This window comes from Orbicella faveolata, unplaced genomic scaffold (genome assembly GCF_042242905.1).
Source record: "Orbicella faveolata isolate gen_17 unplaced genomic scaffold, um_ofav_v1 contig_13, whole genome shotgun sequence".
NCBI lineage: Eukaryota > Metazoa > Cnidaria > Anthozoa > Scleractinia > Merulinidae > Orbicella > Orbicella faveolata.
In genome coordinates, this window is record NW_028301540.1 from 18,777,036 (window position 1) to 18,791,537 (window position 14,502).

Genomic DNA, 14,502 nt, shown 5'->3' on the forward strand with positions numbered 1-14,502 from the left:
AAAACATTCTGTACATAGGGTTCAGAGCCACCTTAAATTTTTGGCAAATGCGGTAAGACACCAACTTGGAGATCTCAGTCGAAAGGTTGATTCCGTTGTCCAGCCTGTTTACCTAAGTCAGAAGATTCAAAGGACAATTCAAACCAAAGGAACTTCCAATTGTGAATCAACAAAATGTTGTTTATTATTACAAGTGTGGTCTATGTGATGCAGACTATGTTGGCTTCACGAGCCAACACCTACATCAATGTTTGGAGGAACATAAGTGATCAGTAATCAGCAACCACATAAAGGACAAGCAGAGGATCCAGAGACCGTTGGAAGCAATTTTGAGATTTTGAAAAAATGTCAGAGTAAACTCAACTGTTTGATTTTTGAAATGTTTTATTCATTAACTTAAACCAAAATTGAACAAACAGAGTGACTCTAGCTGCATGAAGCTAGTTACTTAGCATTTTTATTATTCACGCTGTAATTTTCTTGTATTGTTGCTATGTAAATATTTTAGTTTTAGTCAGTGTCTCATTAGCATTCTTATAATCGATTGTATATATTTGAGTGCATACAAAAATTTTACTTTCAATTAAACTCATCACAAATAGATGAGCTCGGGAACTGGTGCCTTAAAGGTTAGCAGGGTGCCAAAGCCATAAGCCGCTAGGAGGTATCCATGGCAACCCTGGAAAGCAGGAACCACCCAATGAGCGTCCGCTAACCAGCACCGTCACACTGAAAGAAATTCAGTGAAAGCTACGTACCTGAAGAATACCTACCCTGACCAAGAACAAAACGGGAGGGAGGAGAGGGTGCAAGAATCCGCAATGATTCATGAGCAAAGCAGTGCAACTGGTCCGCAACAATCAGCTGAATACACTACAACAATTATGCAATGACCCATAAACCCCTGCAAAACCCCTGAAGGCCGCCCTACAGGTCACGTACTCCCAAACAGGGAAGCCGCTGGCTGCATAAGCTCGTATTTAACTTGTCTAAATGATATTAACTGGATGGGCATGCTAGCTGGCTGCATTAGCTTGAGTTTAACCTTGCCTAAATGATATTTAGCCACATTTAAACTCATCACAAATAGATGAGCTTTGGAACTGGTGCCTTAAAGATTAGCGGGGTGCCAAAGCCATAAGCCGCTAGGAGGTATCCATGGCAACCCTGGAAAGCAGGAACCACCCAGATGAAATCCTTCTCCAGGTGCGTGGAAAAAGGAGGGACCCGAGGACAGGGTGACATGTTACCTCCGATCCCCCAAACCTACCCCCAAGCACCAATCAGCTGATATAATAGGCAAATGCAAAATAAACACATACCTAGGAAGCTAGCCACAGTGGACTGCAAATCCAAAGGAAAGGCCCAGGAACATAATGTTACAGCAACCAGAGATAAGCTCCAAAAGGCATTCCAGGCAGCGCAAATACTTTCCTCAAGCCAATTTTTTTGAGAGGGCAGCTAAGGCATCTGACGGGGTCCTCATGTAGAGCTGATAGGCATTGCTTGACCAGCGGCCCATGGACTGAATCAGATGATCTGGTACTCCATTGCGAGCAGCGACAGTAGCAACCCCTATGTGAAAGCTATGGCTCGACAATGGCTCAAATGGCTCGGGAATCCTGGCGGAGACCATGATCTGCCAAAGCCAATCCGTCAACACAGAATGTGAAAGGGGCTGACCACTCTGGAACAAAAACAGGGGGCCTGGAGCATCACCCCTGAGCACAAGGTAAGTCATGAGAGCGTGAACTGCATGCAATGGATGCTGACCAATGCCAATGTGAATGAGAGAGCCCTTCCGAAATGGATCAGTCTTGGAACCTTTAATCTTAATGCGCATGCATGATGGGGCTGAAGGTGAATCCACCGCAATATCCTGAACACCCAAGTGCAGAGATGAAGAGAAGCTAGACGGGTTGGGAACGGTGAACTCGGAAGTGAGTAGGAAGCCAAAATATCCCAATGAACAAGCTGCCCAGAACATGCAATGATCCAGGAGGCGAAGGTCCAGAGACCGCCAAATAACCAACATCAGATCATCAGTAATGGGAAGTCGCAAAGAAGGAGAACCTTGACAGTGCTTGATTCCACGTACAACCCATTGAAGATGAAGGCAATTAATAAGTGGGTTGGGGAACCCTTGTTCAATATGAAGGGCTCTAACCCAAGACAAATACACCTCGATAGAGGAATGCTGAATGGTTCTCGCAACAAATGTGACAAAGAGGCAAAGAGTCCATTAGTCTGCTGGGTATGGGGAACCTGAAGGATGTAACTTGCCAAGCTGACGGCAAAAGGAAATGAACTTCGATTGTGCGGAAGCATATGAATGGCGTGTCGAGGGGGCGAGGCCTTGAGACAAAAAGGAAAAACACTGTTGCTCTAGGGCAGAGAAGTCAAGTCCGCCAGAAGTTCCAGAGGGATCCAAGTAGGGTGAAGCTGTGCATCTGGGACCAACCGCCTGAAGTCCTGCCAACGAAAGCGAGACAATGCATCAGCTATCTTATTGTTAACCCCAGGTACATGTTGTGCAGAGAAGGAAAAACTGACGAGTGGCTGCAAGAAGCAGCCTGCACAGTAATAGCATCAAACAAGGTACTTTAGAAGTCCTGAAATTCAAAACATGGACGACAGCATTGTTGTCTGAACGGAAAAGGGCGTGCTTCTTGCACCACATGTGCCCCCAAACATGAGCAGCGATGACAACTGGAAAGAGCTCCTTATAAGCAATGGACTGCTGTTGTTGAGAAGGAGCCCAGGAACCAGCAAACCAAAGGTCCTTGAGGTATGCTCCATAACCAATTGATCCAGCTGCATCAGAAGCCACCTCGACGTCTGCTAACACCGTGCCAATCCGACAAAAATTGGTGCCACCACAGGAGGTCCAAGTGAAATTCCCTGTTAAGGTGAACTGGGTGATCTTTTTTGCGAAAACAGCATAACAGGTCAATCATGGGATGTAAGAAAGTTCTCCCAGGCCAGACCATTTTTGCTGCATGATGCAGATGGCCAATGAGAGATTCTAACTCCTGCCTATTGCACCATTTTCAAGAAAGCCAAGAAGTAATGAGATCTCGCAAAGCGGACAATTTCTCGGCGGGGAGACTAGCGATTTGATTAAAGGAATCCAGCTCAATACCTAGGACCACGAGCACAGTTAAAGGGCCCACACACTTGCCGGCGTGAAGTGGCAAGCCTAAACGTCTGCAAACTGACACTGCAATGCTCAAGTTGTGCGCACACTGAGATGACTCAGGAGGGCCGGCAATGATGAAGTCATTGAGGTAGTGCAGTAGGTCTGGAATCTGGTAAGAATGCACGAGGATCCACTCAACCATGTCTGCTATCGCATTGAAGATAAAAGGAGCTGATCGAAGGCCAAAGGGGAGAGCCAGATGCACATAGTACTGATTACGCCACTTCATCCCCAGCAAATAACAGTCAGATGGATGAACAGGAACATTGCTGCAAGCAGACTTGACATCAAGTTTAGCCATGAGGGCCCCCTTTCCCAGTCAAGACACTAGGCGAATAATTTGATCCACAGTGATGTAGTGGAGGGTAAACTCATCTGGGTTGATCCCATCATCGACATTAGCCCCCCCTGGGGAAGACAAGTCCACAATGAGTCGCCACTTTCCTGGTTGGCCCTTCTTTGGAATAACACCAAAGCTACCGTCTTGGAGGTTGGGGAAGGGGGGGAATCGAAAGGGCCAGCCACCCGTCCCAATGACACCTCATTGGCTAAATACAGGTAGTCGTCAATGACAGATTGATGCTGGTGAGTAGATGGTTTGTTATTCTCAGCTACCTGAAGCTTTTGGGCTGGGCAGAAGCCCAATTTGAACCCGTGACAGAGTCCATCCAATACAAATTGAACCTGCTGTTGATGTGGATGGAGCTGCAACCCCCAGGCAAACTGCTCCGCCTGCAGAGGAGTGACTGCTGAAACTGGGGAGAGAGGAGCTAGGAAAGGAACACAAATAGAACAGGAGTCAATAACTGGCCCCATAATATCTAACCCCAAACCAAACCCCTTAATTGATGTACATCCCGGTAAATAATAAATGCCACGAAAATAAAACTGAGGCAACTAGATTTAAGTCAAGCACGAAAGGTCAAGAAATACAAGTGGTAATTACGCCATCGTAAAATGAAAGAACAACAACATAGTGTGGTGGGAAATAACAAACATAATGCGGTAAATGACAAACAACAATCTGATAGTGTCTATTCGCACCTAAACATGCCGCTAGAAGTCCTCCACCCTAACAACAAAGTCAAAACAGTAAGGGATGGCCTAATGACATTTATTAGAGTCTAATATTTCAATCGCTTAGCGCCTGGACTTGCTGCTTGAGCAAGAAGGAGAAGAGTCAGCTTGTCGTTTGGGTGAAGCTTGGGACTGGCTTGGTGGCTCGCCAGGGCAAGCTCCAACGCAGTGCAGACCAAAGCAGCTGGAGCATTTGTGGGCAAAATGGCATGAAGAAGAAGGAGCAAAACAACGGCCTTGTTCCACGATTTGCAAATAATGTGTGAAGACGAAGCTCCATGTGGCTCCGTGGATTCATCTGACAGTTCACGGCCAGGATGGACAGAGGCCCCAGTCGCGTGGAAATTAAACAACGGAACATTTATGGCCGACCAGTCCGTCAAATTCGTTGCGACAGCATTTTTGCAGAAGGCCTGGTCATACGCCAACCAGAGCCGACCGGCGAACTGGCGATGTGTGCGGAGAATCAAAAGCTGGTATTGCAGCAAATCCCTCCTCCACTGAGGGAATTGGGACAACAAAATGAGGCTGTGCACTGAGAAAGCCTCCAGCCAACTCGATGTGTCCTCAATGTGCTGTTTAGGCCTTTTGGGTGTCGAAGTTAGCACCAACCGACCGTTGTACAGCAATTGAGGCTCAGACTCAGTTGAGACTATGTTGACAGAAAGCAGCTCGTTCTGCTCTACAAACTTCCCAGCCACAATCTGGCTTACGAGTTTCGCTGGAATGGCGAAAACCCAGGGCCAACCATGAACGCCTGATGCAGTGTAGGCGACTGGGCTGGTGAAGAAACACTGCCGAGAGCGAGCAACGTGGTCCCAATAGCGGTGTTGGACAAAGATTTTTTTTAAAATATAATTTAAAGTAACCCTTCTTAACAAATTACACGTATCACAAATTACAACAATTACAATAACAAAGTACTCTGGTATGGCTACTCCGATAGTACAATGTACCTTACTTATTTACATCCGGTGTTACTTACTTACATTAGGAAAACGGATAACATAAAATAATTAATTAATTCTGACAGCACACATTAGCTACAATTAAATTAAACAGGATAAAAAGCAAGAACTAGAAATAAAAAGAGAAAGAAAAAAACAATAAAAGGAAAGGAAAACTTAAAATTACAAAATAAGCAAAAAAGCAAACAAACAACTAGTAGTGCGGGGAAGGGGGAGGAGGAACAATTTCTAATCTTGATTTAATACAATTGAAAGTAACTTAGTCTATAAAGTTTGAGGAGCATTGTTACGTTACGAGTACTTTTTCGGTGTTAATTTACAAATTTTCAACTTTGTATTTATAGTTGATTCTAGCAATAAATTCGGGTAGTACAAGTGAACTGTTGTTTAGTTTACTTACATACACATAGAAATTCATAAAAAGGAGGGTGTAATTGAATTTTCTCACTAGCTCCATGTATGTTGGGTGTTTAAAGGTGGTGAAAAGCGTTTCTTTTGTATCAGGTTTAAAGTTTGAACCATTCTGAGTGTTAAACCAATTGATGACTTTACATGTGAAGGTTTTTGTAAATTCGCAGTCGATAAAGGTGTGATTTATGGAGTCTGGCTCACCACAGTAGATGCAGTCACTCTCTGTATTTATCCCATATCTGAAGAGTTCTTTCTTTGTAATGACAATCCTATGGATAAGTTTGAATTGAAATTCTTTCAACTTATTTTCTTTGCATGTTTTTGAAGCCATTTTAAAGACATCTGTCCAATTCTCTGTGTCTATTGAAATATCTCATTTCCATCTTTCCGGGCCAGTATATGGACAGAGTTTCCGGGCCAGTGTTGGACAAAGATGTTGCGAGTGCGGGTATTGGTGAGGCAAACATAGAAACAAACGAAGGCACAACAAAATTGGGCCTACCTTGCACCGTAGCACTCGCAGCAACCGCCGAAACAGGAGGAAAACCAATGCCAGAGGCTGCCAGGGCTGAGACTTGAGCATCTAGCTGGCTAGAAGATAGAAACGATGGATGAACGCCACCAGGCATGGCCGCCTCCGGCACACTCGTGGATGAAGAAACGGGGGCGTCAATGGTAGATTTGATGCTTGCTCAGCCACGAGGGCTTGCTTGACTGCATTGACAACCGATGCCAAGAAAGCGGGAGAAGGCTGATCAGTAGATTGAGCTTGAGACGTTGAAGGAACGACCGGTGTCTGTGTAGTTGATCGAGGGACATTTGCATCATTTGAACGTGGTCAAGTCGTCTCAGCAACAGAAACAATGGCATCGAAGGCCACTGCTTGGCTATTACGGGTTGACCTGGCCATCATTATCGTATTAACAAGGATAAACAATAGCTCTCGAAAGAAAACAAAAGGCAACGAAGAGGCAAGAATCCGCAATGATTCGCGAGCAAAGCAGTGCAACTGATCCGCAACAATCAGCTGAATACACTACAACAATTATGCAATGACCCATAAACCCCTGCAAACCCCCTGAAGGCTGCCCCACAGGTCATGTACTCCCAAACGGGGAAACCTCTGGCTGCATAAGCTCATATTTAACTTGCCTAAATGATATTAGCTGGATGGGCACCCTAGCTGGCTGAGTTAGCTTGAGTTTAACCTTGCCTAAATGATATTTAGCCACATCTTGAAGTGACTGTTGAATGGTCAAAATGAACTGTTTTTATAAACACATCGCACTTGTTTGGTTGCTTACATAAAATATCCTGGAAATATCTAATTAAATAGAAAAAGGCCACAGGATCGATTCTCCTCCACCTCAGGTGTAAAAGCTAATATTAATTGCTTTACAGCTCTGAAATGTTCTAAAGATGGCTGTTTTTTTGTGGGGGAGGTGGGGGGCTTAGAACACTAGTCTCTTCTCCCATAATCACTCTAAATTTTGAGTTGGGTTTGAGAGTAATGCAACCAGTGACATCACAAGGCTGTTTTGGCCATGCCAAGATTATGCCAATTATGGGCTCAACCAGCCAACTTCTGATGGCTGAAAAAGCAGTTTTCGTTCACCATGCGCAAAAACATAGTTGTCTGTGTTTTCAAGTAAGGTTCAAACTTCATTATTAAGCAAAAATCTCAGATACGAAAATTCATTTCAGTTGCACTTTAAGTTGTCATCAACTGTCCTCGTCATGTCACATGATTGATTTAAAGATGATTATAGTCGTCATAGCAACAAGGGTGTCATGCCAGAAAGTCAAGTAAATGGAATCATGCAAGAAAAGTCAGGCAAAACTATGTTTAATGTTCCCCAGCCAACCAGGGGACAGCACCAACTTATTTTACAGGGCAGGACATGAGCAGACCAAGGTAGTCATGTGCCACAAAATGGAAGTATTTTCAAGTCAATTAGCAGTTCATGAACGTACCCATACGGAGAAGTCTTGAAGGTCTGAGGGTCCACTATACGTTTGCTGAAAACCATTAGTACTTTTTGTTTTGTGTTTTAGTGTCAAGAGCATAGCGTTTATCATCCCTCATGATGGGGCATGTTTTGTTCATATCAGTTTGGTGAACTCTATTGTGAAGAGGTGATTGAATTTCATATTTGACATTCTGGTCCAATCTAGTTAGCACTTGATAACATCATCCTTGAAATCCCCAAGATAGTTGTGGAGGGGTTGATCTGGCAACCAGTTTAATGCCAACCATTCTTGTACACCCAAGGATGCAAAGATGTTTAATGCTAGCATCCCAGTTTTCTTCTTATTCTACATCATTCAACGAAATGGTGCAATGTGATAGTGCTTGTGCAACCACTGCAGAAAGTGTCTTGTGAGTCCAATATTGCCACAAACTCAAGTGTCAACAAAGGATCCCACCCCTTCTCTCTCTTTTTCCACATGCTTCCTGTGGCATTCCAAGATTTCTACAACTTTGTAGCCTTGTTCTCTCACTCACTTCAACTTTCCTGCACACGGGTAAACATTGGCCACCAGTCTTCCCTCCAAATGAGCATTGGGCTTAAAATGGTTTGGGTAACATGTGGGGCAACTGTGCCAAAAGCAGCCCTGGATCTCGAAGACCATATTTGTGAGTTAATAACCATCCACAGTGTAAAGGCTGTACAGGATGCAGTATTTACCATGGTTGGCCCTACATGCAAATCCCTACAGACTGGTGATGTTGATTGTCTGGGAGCCCAGCAAACAGTGTTTCCGACAATGTAGTCATTCTAGGGCAGCCCAAAGTTGGTTGGTTTTCTGTCACCATCTGCATAGGAGCTCACTGGGAATGATGTTGGGTGCAATATGGTTGTGGTGCAGGTCGTGGTTACAGTCAGAGGTAATGGTGACTTCATCCTACAGACTGAATTTGGTCTGTTCTTTGAAGAGTTCTTAGACGACCAAGCAACCTGGAAGTCAAAGACAATCTCCTTAGTTGGCTCCTTGTTTGTCATTCCATTTCTCAAATTCCTTGAGTCCCAAGTTGGACATGGACTCTGGCATGTAGAACTGTGTACCAGGAATGGTACCCACATACTTTTGTTTTCTGAAACATTTAATCAGTGAGCAAAGTAGCATTAATTTTCTTGAGGTCAGTGAGGTCAAAGGTTTCGGGCAAAGTTTGAGAGTGGCATTTGAAAAAAGGAGAGGGAGTTGATGAAGCAGATCCTATTAAATGTCACTTGCAACAATTTGCCACCATTCTGTGGTTACTTGATGATCCAATGCTGACAGTGGTATTCATCCACAAAAAAGGTGCTGTCATCCCCCAAGACGTTGTGAACAAAGACTGTGTATAAGTCTTTGGTACAATACTTTTTGCTAATGTGGCAGTTGACATAATTATTATAAATTAAGAATAAAAATCAGCAATAATAATTTCAAATGACGTTTTAATGACTCATTTATCATTTTCAAATTCTAAGTCAGATTCCTATGAGTTCTTTATATACTAAGGATGCATGTGAAAGTCATGTTTCTTGTGATTAAACACTCTGCAATGTGAATTTTAGAGAGTGTTAATGAAGTACTAAATAGTTTTGCTTTTATTGAGTCAGATTGAATGTTCTGTTTAGGTTTCTTTTCTTGGATAAAGAGCATTTCAAAAATTAAGCCTTCAAGTTTCCCTCTATGTTTCTTAAGGATGGTAAATTGTCCTTGTAGGTCTTTGTTCATCTGACTGTGGGTGTCACGCAGGTGTTTTCCAATAGCTGAGTGCTTGTGTTCAGCAATGCATTGAAAAAGGTGTCAGAGAGTATAGCCAACATAATCCGCATCACACAAATAACATTTGAATTTGTAGACAATGCGTTGTTGATTTATTAACCGTGGTTTGGCCTCTGCTACTTTGATGTAGTCGGCAATTTTCTTGCTTGTGAAAACAACTTCAGTTTTCAGAAGATCCCTCTCAACAATAGGTCTGGTTAGGATGAGAGACAGTGGGCACGGTTTAACACAGCCATTAGAAGAGATTGTTTGTAACGGGCATCAACATGACTTTGATAGTAGAGAAGTAGGCCCTTATTTGTTGTTTTCCTGTAGTCACATGTTTTCATTTGTTTTCCAATCTTTATGAGCTCCATTATGATGAAAGTAGTTTGTTGTTTGCAACTTCCATCATGAAGGTGACTGCTGGGCATGCTTCGTTTAATGTTGTCAGGAAAGCCATAGCAGTGGAATATCTTTTACTGTGGCTATGGTGTCATCCATGCATCACTTATAAGAAGATTATGTACTTATTGACTGAGTGGGAGGGCCGGACGGGAAAATATTTGGCTCGAGGTCAGGACATACGGACCGAGCTGTGCTCGGTCCACACGTCCTGACCGAGAGCCAAATATTTTCCCCTCCGGGTCGATCTTACTCAGTCAATATGCATTTTATCATATGACCACTTAGTGTTGAAAATTTTGAAAATTCTGTTTGAACCTAAATAGAACGCGATTACATAACATCAGACAACCACGTGCAGAACAACTGCAGAAAAAATTCTACAATAAAAACTTGCCATTTATTTTTTCATGTCGAATAAGAAACTCACAATTCATAGAAAAACATGACTCATTTTCTCATTTTTGTTTTTCAATGTAAGTCCACAATTACAATTCATGATTAAAGGCCAACAGAAAGTTGCCATTAAGCTGTTAAAAATATGTCAAAGCCATCAAAAACTTAGCGAGTGACAAAAGTTCGCTTCAAGCTTAACTGAAATTGTTCAGAAAATCTTCTTCATCTGAAAACTCAAGAAAGTGTGGGTGTCGTTTCAAGCTATTTGTTGACCTCTTGGATTCTCTTGAACAAGGGAGAACCAGCAGCTGAATATTAATGACACTGATGTTGGCTCCCGCAAACAGTGTCTGGGCTGCTGACTTTGCTGGCTTTGCTGTGGAGTGGAACTTACACCATTAAAACACAAACAAGTTTTATTATCTGGATGAACTGTACGGTAATGAACTCGTGTAATGAACAATGAAATGTACAGTAATGAACTCAGTTTTGTCTCTTCAAACAACACTGATGTAGCAACTGCAGAGCAGTTTATCCTACTGTACACAAGGTATGTTTGTGATTTCTCCAGTTTAACCAACTTCTCCGAGGAACTCTGGAAATTCGAAGAAAACATTTAGATAGTACTTTGTTTTCTTCGCGTTGCCGGTTTTCTTGCTTTTGACCCATGATTAATTATTTGATGAAAGAAGTTTTGCCTCAAGAGTCTGTTTGCTTATTTCCAAGGTTAATAATTGGACAGTCCATGTGGACAAGTTGTTTTCTTGACCGCCTGTTTGCTTGTTGTTGGCTTCTGAGAAAGTTGTGAACCTTTTTATTTGTGAGGAGTGTTGACTTTCTTTCTTTGCTTTCGGAGTGAGTTGGCGACTGGAGTATACATAGTTCTGCATCGGACGGTTCACCTGGATAGTAAAATTCACTCCCAGAATGTGCTCTTTCACCATTCACTTTGCAGAGAACAAATTTTTGCAGCAACAAAATTGTTTTTGTCATTAACTCGCCACGATTTTGTCTCATGCATTTCTAGTAGGGTCGTATGCATTTGTAGTAGGGCCATACATGTTTTTCCGGCCCTATCACTTCAACGCATACTGCCCACATACGGGACCTTTTCACTTATGACTTTCCAAGGAAATTGTGCACAGGGCTGTACGGGTCATATGATAAGGTAACGTATCCTTGCTGTCTAGTTTCTCCTCAGTAGAACACAAATGAGTTCACCATGAGTGGCCCCATTGCTATTCCACAATGTTTTTCATCAAGACTCCCGTTGAATTGAACTTTAGAAGTACTGTACAAGTACTGTACAAGTACTATACAAGCACATCTTCCATGTGTTTTTGAGAAAGCAAGAGTTTCATGTTACAAACATTGGCATGAAATGTAATATTGTCATGTTCGCTGCCTCAATGTATTATTTAACTAGCAAGGTCAATACAAACTAGGAGTTGACAGTGGGAGTTATATAGGAACTGTGTTATATAGTACTGTGTAGGTGCTATACATTGTACTCTGCACTATCTGAGATTGTCTCACTAGTCTACAATTCTGTGCCACATTATTAGTGCAGAGTGCACTATTGGGATGGTTTGGGGTTGATGTCCACTAGAGCGTTATGCCAATATGCCAATAAGCCAATAAGGCAATAAGCCACCAAGGTAATAAAACCTAAGGCAACAAGGTGTAAAGTTAACGTAAATGTTTGTAAAATATATTAATTAATTAGCCTTGCAGCAAGGGGGTGGGATGGGGTAGATACTTGTGAGCACTGTGCAAAACGTGTTGCACCTACATTACTTCTTTGATTATTCCACAAAGCTCTACATTTGTTTCAGAAAGCCCCTTGCTCTCCTTGTGGTACTTTTCTTTTTAGAACAAAACCAATATTTGCTCTAAATGCATGTGCAGATTAAAATAAGCATAAGTGTCAACTACATATTAGGTGGAAGATACATTTCAAGCAAGATCACACACTAATGTTGAATGCTTTTCCTTGTGGTAAGAGAAATATTATCTATTGTTTTCAAAATACACTAGTGCATTTATTTCATCCTTTAATCTTCTCTATCAAAGAGACCAAAAAGTTCATATCCGCAGGCGAAATTTTCACAAGTAAGTGGCATTAAAACTTGTCAAAATTTGTACAAAAAAAAACAGGAAACTGCTCAAATATTGCTGCAGACACTGAGGCACTTACTGAAAGTGTACATTATGTAAATTAATTTAATTAGTCTTTGAGGGGACTCTTTCACTGATAAAGGATTTAATCTCAATCAAGTAGCGCTGTCTGCTTTCAGTACTTCTCGTTGAAATGTTTCTCACTTGTGGTAACAAGGTGGTAACAGAGCGTGCTGCTCTGTGACAATTCTATAATTAGATTAGTTCTTGTTCATCGGTGACTGCAAAATTTGAGTATTAGTTAGTTAGGCCATTACACATCCTGGTGGAACAAAGGGCGGTTACAATGCTGTGCAAGTGGACTCTGTTCGCGGCTGTTCTTTTTGCTGTAGTCCAGGTGATGTTGGGTTCTTTGAGCTCCTCTTCCACTGACCTCTTCCAGGTTTTCACTCGTCTTCCTACCTTCCTTTTACCCTGCAGATTCCATTCAAGGGCCTGTCTGGTTGTATCAGATGTTGGTTTCCGTAATGTGTGGCCAATCCAATTTGATTTGCACCTGGTGATCTCTGCTGGAATACATTCTTGTTCTGTTCTTGCCCAAAGTTCCCTGTTGCTGATTTTCTCTCCCCAGTATAAAATTTGAGTATAGCCAGGCACAAACTTGGCTATTTTAAGATCCTTGTAATCAATCTCACGTCGAGGGCAGGTAAGACGGAAAAAAATTAATATTTTGTGTTGAAAGCTGTGGGCACAGAACTGAGCTTAGACGTTTAGCTTCTGGGCCAGATTTCAACTTACCTGAAGGTTGTCCAGAAGGTGACTGTAAATCAGCATTTCGTGAATGAAAGTCCCCTATTGGTGTCTCTTTCCTTGGAGTGGAGTAAGCCAAATTGATTGACCCAACGGTCAACCTTGGAAGCCAGAGGAGTCATGACTCTCAGCTGTGGTAGTGTGACATACAAGTGCAAGCAGAACAAGTGTTTTTGTTCTTTTCTTGCTTGTGCTTATGTTAATGTCAATTGGAAATGCACTGCTGTTAGCATAAGCTAAGCACAAGTTTAAGTCTGCCATCTTGTTTCATGTTACCGAGGAGGTATGGAACCGAAAATAAGGCAATTATCCATTGTGCTCATGCGTACATGCTTTTGCTTGTGTTATGGGCAACATCATTGCCATTATGCCTGTTCTTGTGCTTATGTCGTAGTAAAAAAACAGACCTAAAACATTAGAGTAATTCTATATTTTGCAAAAGTAGCTCATATCACTGACATACTTTGGTTACTTATAATTGGAGGAGGTAGGCTGGGAATTTTTTACTAATTTATGACAAAATAACCCTAAAAAGAAAGTAAGAAGAGAAGATCCTGTACACCCCCTAATGTCTTATTTCTTGGTGATGACCCCCTTTGAACCTGCCTGAACACACATGCCAGAAGTCAAGAAGCTCTTTGTCACAGCAGGTGTTCATTACAAGAATAGAAATGAGATAATTATTAGTTAAAAAATTATTTGTAAATTGTACAGATATGTATTTGTTTATGTTTCATTATAGCACTTCTCTGGTAGTAATGGTTTTAACTTAGTCATGTACCTTACATGTTTCAATTTTTTAAATTATTTTTATTAGTTAGCGTGGAACTGTTGATTACGTGTGACTATAATTTTTTGACGTTTGGTTTTACAGATGATTCTATCATTTCAAATCTCGGGAGATTAAAACTTACTAACCAAGGTCAAGAAATGGAAAGCCCTACAAAGACCGACATTGAGTTGTCATCAGACAGTGATAAGGACAAGTGTGGGCCAAGTGATCCAAGTGATAAAGTTCAAGAGGCTCCTGTTGAACTGAAAGGAGAGGTACACAATGCATGCTAATACTGCACCACTAGTGCAGACATGAAGCTGTTGATAAACTGCCATTAGAATGCATGATTACATTACTGCAGAATACACTTTTGGCATAGTTAATTACGGGAGCTCTTTCACCGATGTAGGCTATTTACTCCTAGATGAGTAGTGCTGTTTACCTTCAATAGTCAAGCAGTTTAAGGCCTTGGTCAGGAATGCAAAGAGGAATAATGTTTGGGCAGCTAAAATAGCTATAATAATGTTTGTTTTACCCCACTAAAATTTTCCCTGTTCCTAAAACTTGGCATGCCTTAACATTTCATT

The 14,502-nt window shown here is 41.9% G+C and overlaps 2 protein-coding genes and 1 pseudogene across 3 annotated transcripts in view; 1 reads left to right on the top strand and 2 right to left on the bottom strand.

Moving 5' to 3' along the window:
• The window catches only part of LOC110060520 (uncharacterized), a 107,955-nt gene that overhangs the window by 44,019 nt on the left and 49,434 nt on the right, over positions 1-14,502 (top strand). For both annotated transcript variants that reach the window (XM_020767305.2, XM_089284937.1), the window contains one exon: positions 14,015-14,187. In XM_020767305.2, coding sequence (XP_020622964.2) covers positions 14,015-14,187 — 173 coding nt within the window. The remainder of the gene's footprint in view (positions 1-14,014; positions 14,188-14,502) is intronic.
• On the bottom strand, positions 1,389-2,109 carry LOC149115452 (uncharacterized). The gene has a single exon (XM_089284938.1). It carries the CDS (start codon positions 2,033-2,035, stop codon positions 1,436-1,438), a length of 600 nt encoding a protein of 199 aa, XP_089141064.1. The 5' UTR covers positions 2,036-2,109; the 3' UTR covers positions 1,389-1,435.
• LOC149115453 (uncharacterized) lies at positions 4,340-6,284 on the bottom strand (annotated as a pseudogene).

Excerpts from the sequence above, each read along its gene's own strand:
- LOC149115452 (XM_089284938.1), bottom strand. The coding sequence starts at position 2,035 with ATGTTGGTTATTTGGCGGTCTCTGGACCTTCGCCTCCTGGATCATTGC.